Source organism: Stegodyphus dumicola, chromosome 1, assembly GCF_044657685.1.
Source record: "Stegodyphus dumicola isolate Sdum_Otavi_A_Nest chromosome 1, ASM4465768v1".
Taxonomy (NCBI): Eukaryota; Metazoa; Arthropoda; class Arachnida; order Araneae; family Eresidae; genus Stegodyphus; species Stegodyphus dumicola.
The window spans coordinates 48930264-48949956 of NC_140768.1; the positions used below are offsets into that span (position 1 = coordinate 48930264).

General features: G+C 32.0%; 1 protein-coding gene across 1 annotated transcript in view; it reads left to right on the plus strand.

Annotated features, from left to right (window-relative positions):
- The window catches only part of LOC118191999 (nephrin-like), a 916450-nt gene that overhangs the window by 535268 nt on the left and 361489 nt on the right, over positions 1-19693 (plus strand). Inside the window, exon 7 of the mRNA XM_085814264.1 lies at positions 2211-2501. Within this exon, the coding sequence (XP_085670390.1) occupies positions 2211-2501 (291 nt within the window). The remainder of the gene's footprint in view (positions 1-2210; positions 2502-19693) is intronic.

The following is a 19693-nucleotide window of genomic DNA, read 5'->3' on the forward strand; positions in this document are numbered from 1 at the left end:
AAAATACGTAAATATGAAAGTGTTTCGTCTTTACTCGAGTTATAAGTTAAAGCCAAACCGGCAATCTAGTCAGGCCAAATATTTCCGCGAATAGTTGTTACTCAAAGAACTTATATATATATATATATATATATATATATATTTTTGAGAGTATTTTCAAATACTGTAGCAGATGGTACCTTTCAGCGGAAAAATTGTGCTCAACATATTTATATTGTTATTTTTATATAGATGCTGATGGTCATCATCGGAAATCTTTAAATCAAGTTACAGTCTTCGACGAGAAAGCTCTGATGTGCGTTTCTTATTCCTAGGGTAACAGAATAAAACTCTAGATTGAAAGTAACTTTATCTATTCTTTGTAGGAGACATACAGTGCAGGATTTATGTAAAAGCTACACAAGCTATAGCTTACGGCCCCCACTTTGTTGGGAGCTAACCCCCCAAAATTAAATATTGTACAAATATAGTATTAAAATATAGTAAAACACACAAACTTATAAAGGGCCCATATCCCAAATATTGCCGCCCAGACGGTATAGTGGTTAGACTCCTCTAACCACTATACCGTCTGCGATACCGAAGTGCCCGGGTTCGAATCCTTGAAAATACATGTATATAAATGTTGCCTGTCCCTTCATAGGATGCAATGGTGGCCCAACTATTAGGTGCCTCCATAATAAAGGGGCCACCGATCTGGCCTTAGGATTGGCCGATGCCGACATAGGCAAGTGTCCACCATTAGGAACAAAATATATCAAATAGCTTAGGGCCTTATGAAGTCTAAATCCGGGTCTGGAAACATATATCTAAAGTAATGAAATCTATATGTAAAGTAATGAAATATATTTGTTTGATGCCTTTCAGTAGAGGCTGAAAGTTTATTAATAATTAGCTGCTTATTCATTTTATTGATTCTTTTCATTCTCAATTAAATCTGAAATTGGTTACTTGGTTTAAATTGCTGGTTCTTCGTTTATTTTCTGGCGTTTCACCGCACCAGGAAAAAACATTTTAATGAAATGTAAAACTGATATTGATTAAATTATTTCCCAGAAATTTGAGATATAAAACACCCATTTCGTTATGTAAGATTAAAAGTGTTGACTCCAAAATAGTCTGTAGCATAGTATAACACATTACACGTCAAGTTACGTGAAGAAATCATATGTGATTTTAGTGCTTATAATTCCAGACATTACGTTTATTGCCAGTTTTGAAAGCTGTTAATTTTTCTTTGTAATAAATTCTTTAGTTAGACCTGCAAAATTTATATTCATATTCAGTAATAGTTCTACAGACTGAACAATTTAGGAGCAATTTCAAACTTTATAATAACTTTATTTTAAATGTATTTTGACCTTAAAACTATAAAGGCGCAGTGCTTATCAGTACTAAAAATAACTACTTAAAAAAGTTGTGTCAGTATCACGAATAAAGTGCTTACAGTAATTTCACCTTGCATATGGCATAATATGTCTAATTTATGATTTTTATAAAATTTAAAATCTATAACAGAGATATAGTTAATGTTACATATCATGTGCCTTCACTAGGGGGGAAAATGTTTTCTTATTTAAATAGTGAATACTGACTAAGATTCGCTCCGCATTCACTTATTGTATATAGCGTCCATTTGAACACACAATTTTAATTGAACTCGCTTAGTTATATGTGACTGCACATGCTTTGCGGTCGGAGGAAAAAGTCTGCAGAAAGTACAGTCTTTGAATATTTGATGGTATTTTGCTATGCAAGTCTAAAATTACATAAGACGGCTACCGGTTATAAAATTTTAATACAAAAGTTGCATATATGTAAATTGCAATGTCTTAATACTTTAAGACTATTAAGTAATGGCCTGACTTGCCCTATTATATATCAACTATGTATCTTGTTAAATATTTTCTGCTGTTAGAATTCAGTAGGTTAGGATATACATTTTCCGGGAGCTATTTGTCAACAACGAGTAAGAGGAAGGGAGAGAAAGGGAGAGACTGACCTATTAATTTACCCACCATCTCTTTTGGAATTGGCTTGAGTTCGATTCTAAATAAAAAGCCATGACTTATAGAAATCAGGCTAAGGCACTAAAAGCAATAAATAGACATTATGTTTCATGCAATTAGAAAAAAATATTCTTATCATGTTGGGACCTTATTGCTTACAAATAACATTTGCTGTATTTACATCAATAATTCCTCTTTCAGATCCCCCCGGTATACCTGAAATCGAAGGCTATCAAGAAGGGGACATCGTCCAAGTCGGAGATACCTTAACTCTGGCTTGCATAACAAGAGGCGGTAATCCTCAAGCCGAGCTCATTTGGTATCGTGACAACGTACAAGTGGATATGTCTTTCAGCACAAGTGGGCGAGAAGTGACGAACATACACACCTTCACCGTTGACAAAACTGACAACAACGCCATCTATCGTTGCGAGGCCTCCAATTCTGTAACATATCACCCGAGGATAGCTAACGTTAAGCTTAGCGTACAGTGTAAGTAATAACTACGTTTGTTTACATTTCTTGCGAACCAATGTTAGGAATCTGCTGTCATTTAGATCTTAGTATATCTCTAAATTTTTATTTATTTATTTATTTATTTTTAATTCGAACATGTATACCATTATATAATAACAAATTCGAAAACAAAGCAAAGCATCAAGTTAAGGAGAAATATTTAAAAGTAAAGTAAGATATAAGAGGATAGAAGTTTTCTTAGTCAGTGGTGAAGTTTTCTTAGTCATGTAATGCATAGGTTGATACTTGCCATCTTTTGACGCCTGTAAAAATATTGCCTAACATAAATGTTTACTAGAATTCTTGGAACCGTAATGCCTTATAACCATGCTTACTAACATTTGTGTATATTTTTATTAGTGTTCCTGACTGTAATATATGTAAGACTAGCTTTGTACTTAATATCTCTTTCAATTTCACAAATACCATTCACTATTCTAATTAAAAATGAAGAGATTCAGATTAACTTAGTAAATAAGTTTAGGGTTTAGAAATTGTAAAATATGACTCAGTTTTCTTAAGCAATCGAAAAGTACCAGAATTTCGTTTTATTCATAAACATTTTCCCTGAAACGTGACGTATACGTTATATGAACCATAAAACTACAGTGAAATGTAATGTTTCAAATTTCATGCAACGTAGGAAAGATATTCTGCGAATTCGGAACACTTTAAAATACTACTAATCAATGCCCTAAAATCATCTTTCACCATGCCTTAACATGAAACAATATCGGGCATTACTAGTCAAGATGTTTTGTAAAAACTTCAGTAATAATTTAGTTGTACCGGGAGAATATTGGCTTTTCAAGAACTTGCAGAAAGAGTCTATGAGGAAGAATGGTTTAAAAAAGATGGTTGCTAAATTTGAAGAAACTGATCAGTTGAATGTACTGCAAGAAAGTAAACATAAAAAAAAAATTAAGCGATACTGTGATAGAAGCCGTTGTAGCCGATACTGACAGAGCTTCATGCTCGCCTTATTCTTCGACAAGCGTTCAAGCGGTGCCACATGCTTTTGTCTACCGTGGTGGAAGGAACGAAAGCTTTTGCGAAGCATTTTAAATGGTAGCCATACAAGATCTGCATGGCGCAAAAAATCTTCAAAAATACACTCCAATGCTCTGATTCTTCTTGTCGGTTTTTGACGAGAATAGGCGTTGACAATTGTCAACGTCCTTAGAACATTTAGGACTTGGAACATGTTGTGCTCAGACATGGCGTATTTTGCTCTAAATAGAGCATTTTCAAGTCCTAATGTTGTGCATTTTGCTCTAAATAGAGCAATTTCAAGTCCTAATGTTGTGCATGTACAACATTTGCTTGCTTTCTGATTAGGTGGCTGCATGGCGTGGATTCAATGCTAACTACATTTTAGACTTCTCTTTCTTTGAAAAGAGTACTGTTCAGGACCCTAAAAGATACATCATGAGTTGCTGTTGCTGCGTACTTCTGCAGCAGCAAGTCATACTCAATTTCAGAGATGATCGGTTAATTTTTATAAGTGATCTGCATACCTGGATTTTCGTTCTCCGATGATGAATCTTTGTGATTTCTGATCATTTGTATTTCTGAAGGATCGTGTCAATAGAGGAAGTATACCGACTGAAAGCCAACATAACACTCATGTTGCTGCAATTTCTGAAGAAACCTTTTACGTTATTCGTATTTCTGAAGGATTGTGTCAATGGAGGAAATATACAGGCTCAAATAAGGAATTGAAAGCAAGTATCACGTAGCTGCAATTCCTCAAGAAAGCCTTTGCGCTACTGTTGAGCATAGTATAACATGTGATTGACGCAATAAGAATGCAAACTGAGCAAATGATCTTAGTAAATAAAATTTCATATTTCCAGGTTACGTTTATTGTTCTTTATTTGACACTATTTCACCTGGCAGTCAAAATTTGAAGTATTATTTTTTACTGCATTTTTCTTTTCATCGTGGTCCATATAACGCATATATCAAATTAAAAAAAAATACGCCAAGCAGAACGGGTATGAGTACAGTCGCTTTGTAATAACTTTTATATTATCTCACAGTATATCACTGATCTAAAATTTTGGAATTTCTGTTTTTAGCCGCTTGCAGGTATTCACTAGATCTAACACCTCATAGCGCTGTTTTTCATTCAGAATGTGAGTTAAATCTGTAGCATAAGAATCATCAAATACGGTAAGAATAGGAATTTAAATATTTCATTTAATAATAGTAATGTTGATGTAACGGTGAAATTTTTCAGAGACTTTGAGGTACATTCGTTTTCAGGTGAAATTTGTGTCAAAGCATCAAATATGGTAGCCGCATCATTAATAACTGTGCAACGATGACAGAGCGCAATGGCCTGACTGTGCGCATTGCCGAATATTTGCAATTCTTTGATTTTTCTAAGGGAAAAACCGATCTTTGTGTACTTTAAGATTAATGTCCTCTCCACGTACACAGTGATCTTCGGTCTTTTTTTACTTAGAAAACAACACAGAACTGACAGATTCGGATCTGTGCAAATTAAACATGATATATTTTATATGATAATTTACTCTTATTATAAATTCATTTTATTAATAAAATCTTATGTATCCTTAAGGTTGCCGCCATCTAGTTTGATTTCGCACCAACATTTGACGCTAAACTGCATCCCGTTCGTAAATAAGTGCGAAGCAATTTTGAACGTTAATCATGTTTTTTAAAAGTCTATATTTACACATATAGTCAATCTAAATTTTCACTCATTTGTACTCTACTCTAAAGTTCATATGGATTGTATTTAAAACAGCTGTTTTATTTCATCCGTACATGTGGAGTCAATATGATTCATGCTTTCGCAACTGAATCATCTCTAAGAAGTTGACTTTGAATAATTCCTTTTAATACTGTTGGAATTAATTTCTGGTTTTAACACACTTTAGCTTCTCATTATTGTACTTAAAGCTGTACTATATTTTGAGCTTACCTTGAAATACTTTTAAAGGGTGTTGGAAGCCAAAAATCTTCAAAAAATGGTGGTTTGGGGTTTTTGCATTTTCAAATTGTCTTCATATTTAGCTTTCTAAAAATACCATACTTTAATCTGTGTGAAAATTAGAACTGTGAAAAATCTGGTTCTAATTCATCATCGAATGCTTTGATAAATGTGGAATTTTACACAAAAACGCATTTTTCTCCAAATGTGATTTTTTTTCTACTTGATGTAACTTTTCTCAGGAACAATTTCGCCCAGGTATGTAAATTTTTATGTGTTATTTATTATGTTTCCTGATATTTACTGAAATGAGCGTTTTGTGATAAACTGAGAAAAACGTTTTCGCAAATTTCGTTTGGAAGAAAAGTGCTAAATATATACTATATCTAATACAATATTCTATAAATTAATCTAACACTCAAACTGTTTCAAAAGTTCATTTCAGTATAATTAGATAGGTGTACAGACAGATTTCAAACGTGTATTACTCAACAGATTTTAAACGTGTATCTACAGCAGATTTTGAGAAAAGATACATCGAAAATAGCCAATTTAACATTGTCACCTTAAGACTCACCTTACTACTCACCTTAAGTTTTACATCCATATAATAAAGCTTAATTGGGAGCTGTGTATCATTTATCCTATTAATTATGTATTGTATTAAAGATGCACATTCGATATTATTCCCAGCACATATTCCACCCTTATTTAAAAAATATTCACACAGAGATTCCTTCTTTTCCATTTCATATTTGATTAATGAACCTTGCAATTAAACAGAATTATATTCAATTTACTTAATAATAAAACATTCAAAACATCCATGAGTTTACTATTATGTCCCTCTGAATTAAAATTTTATCTCTACCTGTAAGAAACTTTTTAACAAAAATTGATTTCTTTAAACTGTTTAGTTTTAAGATATTTTTTATCAAAATTCTCTAGGCATTTATTCACGTAGTTACAAAGTGTACCATAAAATTTGATTATTACACGCAAAGGAAATGCGAAATCTGTTTCCATTTTGAGGATTTCTTATGTTTTCGAAAACTGTAAACAACGCCAACCTGATTATGTAAACACGTTTATGTAATAAGAATTGTGAACTGGTTTATAAGTTTATGTAAACAACTGCGGTACATTTTGCTGAGTTCAAACTCTTTGATTTGGGCATGTTTCATGCTCAAAATCAAAACTAAGCTGCTCCGCATCAATTTGTAGGTCATTTAGCAGATATGAAAGTGTATTTTTGGCAAAACGTTATAGCAGCCTTGCATTTATATTTTTAATTTACTTTATATTTTTAATTTGTCTTCAAATTTCTTTCGAATTTTAATCCGTGTAATCTCGTTCTGGGTCGCCATATTATTCAAGCTTCATATTTCAAATATTAATTAAGCCCAAATATTACAGATAGCACTTTTTAATACAAATTAAACCTATGTTAAAAATACCAAAAAATTAAATGTAAAATACTAGTATACGGTAAGGCCCTGGAGCGATTTTGAAAATTGTCGCCAACACAAAAATGATTTGTTTACTGCTCATCATAAGCACTGCATTTACTGTTCATCATAGCGTTGCAAAATTGGTGTGTAACGTGTACTAATATTAAGTATAGTACTATAGTACTAGTAGGCATAGCCAGTGCGCCTGTGGACAGACTGGCTCTCCGGAGCATTAACTGACCTCCTGTCCCTTTACAGAAGGGTTACACATTAACCTTCCGTCGACCAATCGACCAGTCGTCTGTAAGGTTTTGATAAAACATGGGCACTTGGTTAGAAAAATAGGGCTTTTAGAATGGATAAACTGGCGACCTTGACACAGACTTGTGCCATACTTAGTCAGCCATTTAGATGCATAGTAATTCAGTGTTTGGCACCAACTACCAACACCACAGAATAGCTGTAGTTTTAACACTGTATTAAGTACCAAATTTATATGTATGTTATGTCTTTATGCACAATGACTACGTACGTTTATCTGCATAAAGGTGGACGTGGCGCTATACCGATTAACCGTATTGGTAGAGGTGTGGTGCCCACGTCCTCCGTCGCATGTCGCAAGTACTAGTATTAAGCCAAATTTAATGTTTGCATAGTGAAATTTCTGTATAATAAAAGGACAGAAAATATGTTATATGTTTAACATAACGCAGCACAATCTCTTTGACTTTCGTAAATAAATGTTTAAATAATTAGTCCAAGGAAGAATAAAGGAAACATTATTCTTTCTTGGACTTCCTTTCTTTATACAGAATTTTTCTATTAAATGAAGAGAATAAAAGATTGAAAAAATAGGAAGAAATGAGTTTAAACTTATAATTATAAAAATCATTTCAAGATGCTCAAATTTGTTATGATAAATGTAACCTAAACTTACATGACACGTGAACATGTGAAGTGTACGTGTTAGAAATGAGAAGCTCTGCTAATGAAAAAAAATTACCTATATGAATGTAATTGATATTATTTTGCATAATTAGAGAAAATAGAAAACGTAGTGGATTTGTTAGCGCTGAACTGCAACTGCTTAGCGGGTTCCGCTTCTTTACCTCAGCTAGTTTAAGAGTCACGTTAACAGCAATTTTAAAATGTTTAATCAGAGTATCATTTTAATGCTGTTTTCTAACATAGACGGCCAGCAAAATAACATAAATTTTTGTTAAACTTTTGTACCCATAACTACTAGTGGAATGAGAACTTTTTTCGCTTTAGGTTCCTTCTCCATTGAAACAATCATCTATAATACTGAAGGTATAATAGCACTTAAAGTATTTAGGTATTTTTCCTACTTTTACTTTTAAAATACCTGTTAGCGGCTAGAGCTTTATACAAACTACTAAAATTATTGAATACTGTAATAAAAAAGATCTAATTCTCGAATCCATTTTAAAAGAATAAAGACATTAGATTTATGATAATATTTTTTGTTAAATATGACAGGAAATATCCTTCAGTAGCACAATGAAATTTAAAAAAATAATTTCATTAAACTGAAGGTAACATTTATAAGCCTTTCATGAAACGGTAACATTTATAAGCTTTTCATGAAACGACAAATAAAGAAGTGATACAAGCCGTAAAAAAGTATTTGATCTTCCTTCTTCCCTTCTTGATAATGAATGGAACAAGGGTGGTAATGAAGATTTTTTTTTTACTGTTTTTGAAATTCTGACGAGTAATTTCTCAGCGTTTGTGTTATTTGTATATTTCAAAGACATTGAATATATTCTTATTTTAATGATACACTTACCTGCTAATGACTAATGCGGAAAATTGCTAGGTATTAAAATTTTCATTAATGACATAATTTAAGGCTTCCTTACATTTAATTTCTAATAGGTTTGGATTTAAGTTTCTATTCTTAGACATTTTACTTATGCTATACTCCACGTAATATATTTATGAAATGCGAAACATATTTCTTAGGATGATATTTTAAATATTTAATTTTATACTTTATTAATGCAATTGGGTATGCATGAATATAAACTTCTAAGGAATTTTCTGTCTCAAAGTTACATTTCAAAACAAATTAATTACGATTTTACTCTAGGCTTTTAGCAGTGCCTACTTTTGAACAACAAATAATTAGGTCTTAAAGTAATATTATAAGGTATTATTATAAGGTATCCCGCCTTCTTAGCATGCCTTCGTGGTGTAGTGGTCAACACGCTCGACGCATATTTGAGTTGCCCGTGTTCCTGCGAGGCCACTGCGTATTTTTCATCTCTCCTGCTTCAAAAATACCTACAAACGTCTCTATACTATACGCTTGTTTTTCATTCAATTTTGGAATTCACAAAACTAACATAGTGTCATTTGATAATAATTTTAGTTTGTAGAAAACAGTAACTTCTTAACGAAATTTAAAAAAGTCATTTTAAATTAAAATATGAAATTGTCTTTAGGGAAATTCAAAAGACTCATATTGCCATTTTTTTAATTAAAAAAATGAGCCTCATAAAAACATTTGCTTTGAAATTTCCATCCGTAAGTAAGCATCATAAATATTTCCCAAACTTCAGGAGCAAAATGCCTCTTCTATTATTAGCTTAAGACTATTGTGATTCTAATTTACAGATTTCGAAAGCTAAGCGCGTTTTGTGTACTTGAAGTGCCAAAATATTAAGCAGGCTTAACTTGTATCGTGCAGCTCCTCTAAGTACCTAGATAATTCAGACACGATGATAAGTCATGGAAGTGCTTATGTCTTCGCGAAGATACATCAAACTAAGTACGAACTTGTGAATACCTTAAAGAAATAGCATATCATTTATGTCACTCAATGGCAATTAGTAAGGTCTCCGTATAGTTGCAAAAGTACGTATTAAATTTTAATTTTGAACATTGTAAGAGTAAGTCGAAGACAGGAAGGTCAAAGAAGTATCATTGACTTTCCTGCCGAACACACGTCAGTTCAGTGTCATTCATGGCAATGAGAATTCAATTAATTTGGCATTCATTAAACGGAACTAAATGACCTGAAAAGAGCTGTTTACATCACGGCTATCAAACAAATTTCCAATGCATTATATAAAAAACCACATCTCACATCAGTGGCATAGTCATCGACAGGATAGAATCTACATCATCACACGATGTCAGAGTTACATTCAACTTTTGAAATAAATAAAAGTGGTGTTCATTCAGCCAGACCACGTAATTCCTGTCACATGTAATCCATGGTTGATGTTATGCGACCCATCTGAGACGTGTTATTTGATGACAAGATGACAAGACGCAATGTTGATGCTTACATCACGGCTATCAAACAAATTTCCAATGCGTTATATAAAAAACCTCATCTCACATCAATGGCATAGTCATCGACAGGATAGAATCTACATCTTCACACGATGTCAGAGTTACATTCAACTTTTGAAATAAATAAAAGTTGTGTTCATTCAGCCAGATCACATAATTCCTGTCACATATAGTTCAAAGATGATGTTATGCGACCCACCTGAGACGTGTTATTTGATGCCAAGATGACAAGAGTGACGCAGGGTTGATTTACAGATAAGTACATTGATCTCTGCACAGTGCATTGAGTAGATCCAGCATTGAATTGAGATGTGATATAGCTCAGCGCTCTTTCTTTCTGCGTGATTACACTACAGAACTGATGATACGCTTTTGCACCATATTTATATGATTATATTTTTATACGCTACTACTGCTTTCATGAAACTGCGGTATATTCTCCCCAGTATACCCTTGTTGCTTTTGCAAACAAAAAGCAATTACAAACGGTGCCTTAAAGTAGAGTATCTTATCTTTCAAGCATCTACAATTTTCCTGCACAGAATGGTAATAAGTGATCCTCACAACCATTATCTATCACGCTGAAACACTATGCCTGAACCTCGTATAATTTTTATGTCAAAGAAATATAATTCTGCCCTGGATAATTCCATGGTTTATTTATTTATTTTAAAGCAATATACTTTATATTTCGGATATTTAAAACTATGAATAACTGTTTAATTACCATTTTTACTTCCTTTTACGAAGTAAACGAAGTATTGTAATCACGAAAAATTCCAGGTACCATATTTCAACGAAAATATCCATTTTACCCGCTATCGAATGCAACTGAACTATGTTTTTGCACGACATATGTACGTAAGGACAGAATACATGACTCTTTCCCCAAACAAATTATGAAACTGATTTAAAATGATTTCAGAAGACATTTTTTCGTGGCGTCTGTACGTACGTATCTCACATAATGCAAAACGAATACACTCAGAACGTTAAAATTTGGCATATAGGACTGCTATAACATGTAGTTGGGCACCATCCTTTTTTGGTGCAATCGGCAGCATCAAAATTATATATATAGATATATGTATATATATATACCCCTTCTGTTACTCGGCTGAGTGAGCTCAGTTTTTATTCTTATAGGTTGGTAAATTGTGCATTTTTTGCTTTAAAAGTGATTGAATTTTGTTGTTCATATCTTCTTTTTAAGATTTTCATGTCTTTTATGTTAATATGCATGCAATATTTGTAGCATTATCAATAATTTAAAAGTTTTTAAGTGCGGCTAAGTCTAATGTTTTTACCATACAGCCATATTTGTTTACATTTGAAACTTAAGCAGAATAGTGAATTAATTCTTTCTGCACCTTCAGTGTCTTTTTTGTCGAGTGTGACCAAAACTAAACTTTCATTTTTGTGCACTGAAAAATCTGCCTTCTTGCCCGCTGGTCGAATTGCTTCTTTTTGCGTAGAAACTCTAATTTTAATTGTAAAAAAAAAATAATTCTTTTAACTGTATTTGGTGTTTTATATTTTTCTATATTTTTGAATTTTTGAGGTTTTATATATTTTTGCCTTACCACGAAACGAGAATTCACTTAAGTGAATGAGAAATATATCTCTAATGAAATTCTAAGAAATAAGTTTAAATGAAAGGGAAAAAAATGCGTAAAATTTAATATTGCGTGGAAGGAAATCATGTGGTGTATACATCAGATTTTTTTTTCAAATTTTAATGCATGGATGCAGTATAGCCAGTTGGTGAAATATAACTTGTGGAAAACTTTAAAAGGATTTTTTTCAGTAGTAGTTATATTGTACGATCAGTTAAGAAACGGAACATATTTGTAGCAGTCATATCGAAATAAAACATATTAACGCTTAATAGGTTTTATTCTATCCAAATATACAAATGATGCAGATTTTACTACCGGAGATTTTTAAATAAATAAATTATATTACTCACATCAAGATTTCTAAAGTAAACTTATTATTTGGCATGTTTTCTAAAAAGCAGAACACGCACAGGTAAAATTTCTTTGATTTTAATTTTGCCAAGATCTAGGTTCATCTTAAAATTATATGTGACGTGTTTCCTAGAACTTACATAAGACACTCAGCTAGGAATTAAAATCGAGCAAAGAGAGACGTTAAGAAGGAGGAAAAAAAAAAAAAAAAACTAGAAATGGAGTTACGCAATTAACGTTTCCTCCAGACGTAAGCAGCCACAGTTTCGCTCCATATTAAATTCAAGCAAATAATACGAAAACATATTTTAAAGCAAGTCATTTCGGAATAGGAGCAAAAAGTATAAATTTCTTTAGCAAAAGATGTTCGTACGAGTAGAGATTCGAATAAATGGCTCTTTGTTTAAAGAAACATGAAAATACTTTTTGAATTTGAATGTTTAAAGAAACATGAAAATACTTTTTGAAAACATTTATGTTCATTAACAAATATTTACTTTAAAAATTAAATTAGAATTTTTAGGTGTTATTTTGTTTATTTAATGGAACTAATATATTTTCTGGAATAACATGTTAAATCCTAATATTTTGTACACATGGGTATAGCTGCCAGATTTAAATATTGAATTAAGCCAGACAGTAATACACTAACCATACAAGTTTAATTACACTATCATCTCATTAAAGGTTTCACACTTTGGTAATCACTGCTATATCCACTTATATCATTAAATATTATAAAAGGAATTGTTTTCTCGTTTCTCGTTTCCATTTATTATAGCGTTATTTTATAAAGTTTGATTTTAATTTCATTAACATGACAAATTCAGAAAGTTTCAGCTGCATTTAAAACACAAAGCAGATTTCTGCACTAGTCTAAAAGAAACAAGCAAGCAAAAAAAAAAAAAAAAACTGAAAACTTTCAGATTATAAATTACGTCCAAAGGGGCGTTCTTTTTTTAACATTTTGTGTGTTACCTTTATTTATAATATATCATGTATCATGTTCTTTGCACTTAAACCATAAAATTCAGTTCAACAGCAATATCGCAAAATAATTTTATGATGAGCATATCTTTAGAATTTTAGATAGAGAGTCTCGCGCACTGGAGATATATTTTTTTTCGTACAGTGTTGCCATTGCTCACTTTTAAATCGTTGAGTTTGTTAATCAAAAATTCGTTAAAGCTTTACAAAATATGCAGTATCTATATATAATAAAAGAAAGAATCTGTCTGTGTGTGTATTTAGTTGGTGCTGCGCGTAAGCTGTATTTTTATGGCTAAAACTTTATTGATAATTAAAAATGTATATTTTATATGGAATTGTATGACTGGAAGGAAGAGTCTGAACCATGTTTCTTAGGCTAAGTAATTTTTCCTATAAGAGTATTAACATATGGTGAAACGGAAAAACAACGAAAAATAAATTTAGCAGTTGCCCAAAATATTAATTAAGTATTTTTAAATTAATTTATTATATACTTCCGTTGAATGACTTGAAAATAATGATCAGAATATATTTCGTTTCTTCAATCAATATTTTATCTTATTATGTGAAATTATTAATTTTTTCTTTCTATAGAATCGCACGTAGCGAATCATCCAAGATAGCGAATCTAGTTTTCTTTCCTTGAATTTCGTTATAACGGGGTTCGACTATATGACCCATTTGCGTAGCTTAAACTAATAATGTTTCTCGAAAGTTTTCTGCCTATCTATTTGCTGTCTGCTTATGCAATGCATTCAAAAATATATTTTATTACCTTAACCAGGAAACATCACAAAACAGTCTCCTTTGCAGAAGATTATTAAAATGCTTTTCACGATGTTCAGATTTAACTATTTTAAATATCAACGTACAAAATATTTAACTATTCTTTAATTTACAATCCTACCATGAAACCTGCAGATAGAATATAAATTCAGAATTATTATTTTGATTTAGATTATCCCTCATCTTCGAAGAAACCACGTAATTCAGATTGGGGTTTAGCTTCTCGAAAACATTAATCAAATCTTTTGACGCCGAACTGGAAATATATATGCATTTAAGAATAGCAACACTCACTAATATACATCGAACCAACTCTGTTAGCAATAGCTTTGCATTTCATTAAGATTTACGCGTATACAGAATGCACTAGGGAGAACAAATTCTGAAATAATTTATGAGCTCCCAAACATTCTCATAGCTTAAGCCACACAAACACTCATTTGTTTCCTAATTCATTAATCAAAGTAACTGTAGCTGTAATTTGCCTAGATATTTTACAAAGCAGTGATTTTGCAATGCGAAAACTGGTAGTCATATTTGTGATTATAAAATTTAAAACAGTTCTTGTAAAAGTTTCAGCCATCAGCAAGTCCGCGGATAGCAATATGTTATCTAAAAGGCACAATTCCTTGTACAAGGCATAATAAATGGAAATACGGAAAGTGACGATTTTGGGGAAGATGCAATTTAAATAGAGAATATCTCGATGTAAATTAATGTACTGAATAGACAACGCTTCTGATGACGGCTATTTGTCTTTGAATTGATTTTAATTCATTGCAAAGAGAATCTAGATATATCAAGGAGTAATTTCATAAAGTTGTGGTTAATTGAAAACAAAACCTGAAATTTTAAAACTTACTTTCTGGTAATAGGCGAAGTTTCGGGTATTAAACTTAAAATGAAAAATATTTTGGTATTAAATCTTCAGTATCGACCTGAACTTATGTTTATCAACGTAAGAACGCATTTTACCAAGTACTGATGCATCGTCTCCTAAAATTATTCTTAAAAAAAAAAAAAAAAATCTGAAAGGTTTCAGATTTTACATTTCGTCCAAAGGAGCGTTTTTTAATGTTTTGTGTGTTACCTTTATTTATTAAATATCATAATTCTTTACACTTAAAATATAAAATTCAGTTGAATAGCAATGTCGCAGCATAATTTTAAAATGAGCATACCTTTAGAACTTACGATGCACAGTTCCGCACCCGCTGGAAATAAAAAGTTTTCTTCCTTACCTGTAGAGTGTTACCGTGGCTCGCTATTAAATCATTGAGTTTGTTACTAAAAAATTCGTTAAAATTTTACAAAATAGGAAATTGATAATAAAAAAAATTCCAAATTTCAAATTTGGTCTTCCACATGATCATATTCATAGGATTACGTCATTCAAAATTCGATGGCTCTATGTACCGTTGTTTTATCACTATGCGAAAAATATACATACATTTATGCAGACTTTTCATTATTTAATTTCTTCAAATATAATGCAAGACTCTAGCATTTGGTGGCAACAGTTTGAAAAGTGAAACGGACCTTTATAGTGATTCAACGCAAAATCGCAAAACGAAAACAATAGTCCTTTAGGGACTATTGTTTTGGACTAATAAACGTAAAATTTATAATGTGTTGTAAGAAACTCATGATGTTTTATGATTTTTCACAATGTTAATGCTTGAAATAAAACCGAACGTTGATGCTTGAAATAAAATTGACAATTTAATATTAATTCACGTCCGGATAAACCGATCTCGAATTTTGTAAATAATGAGGTACTGGAAATAAAAATGTCAAAGCCTTGTTCTTTTTTGTTTTCCAAATTACTTCTGTTGCTCAAGAGTGGAGAAAATGTGAACCAAAAATAACATGGAATTGTGGATAACAGATGCACGAAGAATGAAGGCTATAATATTATGCAAGACGAAGACTGTCTAATTCGCAGATTTAAGACGGCCCCGTAAAATACTGCAAACAGAATAATGAAGATCCAAGTGCAGCATTGCACACTGTGGAACATTGTGTATGCTGACAAATGGGAAGGTTATATGGCTGGCTAACATGACTTAGTGTTATATTAATGAGCAACCTCTTTAAAACATCATCACTGTAAATAAATAGAAAACACTTTTTTGATTAGGAAAATTGGAATTTTAAAACAAATATTATTGTTTCATTAAATTCTGTGTTGAAACATACTTGGCCTTGAAACGTGTGTGAAGCTATCACTTTGTTAGATATACGTGGCTTAAGGATGATCTTAATGGGTCAAATTTGGATTTTTCATGTTTTTCAGGTCTTCATGTACGCTAGGATCGGCCGAAAAAGAACACTTTTTATATTTTTTATGGCTACACTCGATAAAAGTTGCCTATCGTCTAGATCGGCAAAAAAAAGTATATTCCGTTCGTGCATCAACATTGAACGTTCTGAAAAATGAGCATTTTGATGTTATTCATCAGTCATTTACAGTTACTAAACACATTATTATCACTGTTATTGATTCTAATATGACGGTTTGAGCATAAGGAACACGAAAAAGTTAAGACATGTAATTTCAAATTTTTTATTGTTTGCGCAAAAGCTCTAAAAGCATAATGGTTTGTGCAAAAAGGCAATATTTCGTGATTTTGCTGCAAACCATTTTAAACGGTGACTATAATTATCAAAAATTAGGCAGCTGCATTTTGTTACTGTAAATACTGTGTATATTGTAAATATTGTGTAAGCATGTATGTGATAATTGCTTCAGACAATACTCACATCGTTGACAGAAACAAAATAAGGAAAGGAAAAACTCGTAATAACAGAAATTGTTTGCAGACTCAAGGAAACACTCCGTGTCTGTCTTTGATAAAAGAAAAGACACGACGATGGTAATTAAAAGATTAATTCAAAACGTTTTCGAAGGATCCTTATTCTCTCATGTAAGGGCCAGATCGGAATATGTCGGCCCTGTTTCTCCCACTACAGGACTTGCTAAAGATTTAGCTTCCACCATAATTTCCCATTTGACTTCACATAAGATTTCTCTTGAAGAACTTGACAGGATAGGAAGTGATGGAACTGTAACTCATATTGGTTCGAAAAATGATGTTGAATCCAAATCGAAATGCCACGTTGGGAGACCGCTGCAGTGAGCTATTTATGTCCTACATTGCAATGAACTGCAGTTCCGTCTTCTGTTTCATCACATTGATGGTGTACCACAGGACTAGTAGCCTTCAGACTGATGGAGAAAAAACTAGCTGGCTGTGAAAAACTTCCACTGATTCGCTTTGAACGTGTTGAATTCTGCATTCCTCACGCTAAGGTAAAAATGCTGTGCAAGGATCAATTATAATTACTATAATTATTGATATTTTTTCTCCGATAAGGTCAGGTACAATTTTAGAAGATTAAGTAGCTCCTTATCTTTGTCCACTTTCATACTCAGGACGATAGCAAATCGAGTTCTTGCGTGAGCTTAGAAAAACACATTGATAAAATTAGACAGTTGGCACATTTTTAACTCTTATAGGCTTCTCTGATTCAAAATCTAAACGGATAAAAATTTCATAAAAATCGAAAAACAATTTCTGATGTCATCAGGACATCAAGAAATCGAAATCGAAATTTACTGCAAGTCATCAACCCATTAATTCAGCGGAATGCTTTCTTCGCTCATCCCCAAGTAACAGACTACGTCAAAATCATTTGGTGGTATAGCTGCAATATCTCTCCTTCTCTGCTATTAAGGAGCGTTACAGATGAGAACATCAAAAATCTATTAAAGATTGCACATCGCTGCAACGGGATTTCGAAAGCTTCGCTTGCCATATTCAGGTTGCAGAACGATGCGTCAAACCTGTGACTGAAGCATCTAAAAATATATATGGCGCTGACGCAACAGATGGCTTAATTAGGAAAACCATGCTATCAAGATGTATTTTGAAAGCATTTACCCAGAAAACTGACATTAAGGAGCATTCGTTTCAATAGAAAATTTGAAATTAGAAATAGATTGACCGTTTATTTACTAAAAACAAAAAAGCAAAATTATCAGACATTTCGAAATATTGCTATTCTTACATGCTCACATATTCACACCCACACAAAAAAAAACTGTTTTTTGAGCTCTTTGCTGAGACAGTAAATAATTTCAAATTATAAGCTTTAAAATTGTTTTGTGCTAAATGCCTCAAAATTCACATCAGAATCAATTACATTTTGATAGTAGTAAGTATAGTAATTATGAAAAATTTACTAAAATTTGCTATATTTTCAAAACGTTGAGCTCGATCCGCGAATGAAAGATATAGTTTTATAAGAATTTTGTTTTTATTCTGCATAGCTATCTGATAGGCAACGTTTTCGGCATGTAGTGATAAAAAGTTTTAAAAAGTGTTTTTTCAGCCCACGCTTTAACATACACCTGTGCATTAATTTTCAGAAATAAAAAGAAATTACGTATGCCTTAAAATATTTCACTATCGTATCGTAGGTTCACTATCGTATTTCTTACCATTAATTCTCAATTAAGTTTATTTTAGTATCCCGGTTTTTAAAGGATGAAACAGATAATAATTCTGATTTTTCAAGGATGAGATGTTTTGAATACATATTTTTAGAAATTCAAGAAGCAGTTCTCCAATTCCGTCTTTCACGCTAAGCAGGGTTTCTTTCCAAATAATTTTAAGTATAAATAAGTATACCTATTTAGATATGAAAGACTATAAAATATAATACAAAAATGAAGCAAATTAGTAAGGAAAACTCTGTAATCCTTCAAGGTTTGTAAACGTAATATGACAGAATTAGGTCTAATAGTACAGGAAGAAAAATGAAAATTATTTACATATCTGTGATATTAAAAATGAGAGGATCTTGTAAAAGGGTAACTTATCGTCAAGGAGAAAACCACAATTCCACATGACCAACATAGTTTTTTAAATATTCCTGATTGCATTTAATATATATATATATATTATTTTAAGGGACCGTAATGAAATATTTAAATCAAAATCTATTCCAGAAATAAACTGTTTCAAAACGGGCGAAAATATGAAAAACAAAACATTTTAATTATATCAAAGAATATATATACTATTCTTTGAAACCTTGTTTAATTCTAAGTAGTTACTGTCAGATTAATGTTTTAGTTTATGCAAGTAGAGTGAAGTCAAAAACTCGTCAGAATCTCGTATTTAGCTTTATTAAGAAGAAGGATTTAATAGATTTGAGCCTACGTAACTGAAAACTTACGAACTAAATTCATAATCTTACTGCGCGGATTCCAGGTTCGGATCTTCATAAGCAGTCTGGTCCCATGCTGTTTCAGCATAGTTGAAAATCAGCAGTTTGACTCGGGTGCTTAATCACCGTGAGCTGGCTAGCTTATTAGTATATTCATGATTTGTTCCATATGTGACGTAAGTACTCTCCATTTTCTGTTCTAAATTCGTCCATGACAGCTCCGTTTCCTTTTCCAGATAATCATCATCTGCCTTGCCATATCCAAGCAAACAAACTCTGAATTTTAACTGTTTTAAGACGAACATCACTTACGGCATCCAATATTTTTTTCAAGTAAACAACTTTCCATATGGATTTGATTCTTTGCTTTTTCTTTACTAACAGCCAGAAATCCTTTACTCTTTAAAATCACCAGCAAAACAAAATTGCCTCTCCGTTGTGATAGCATTT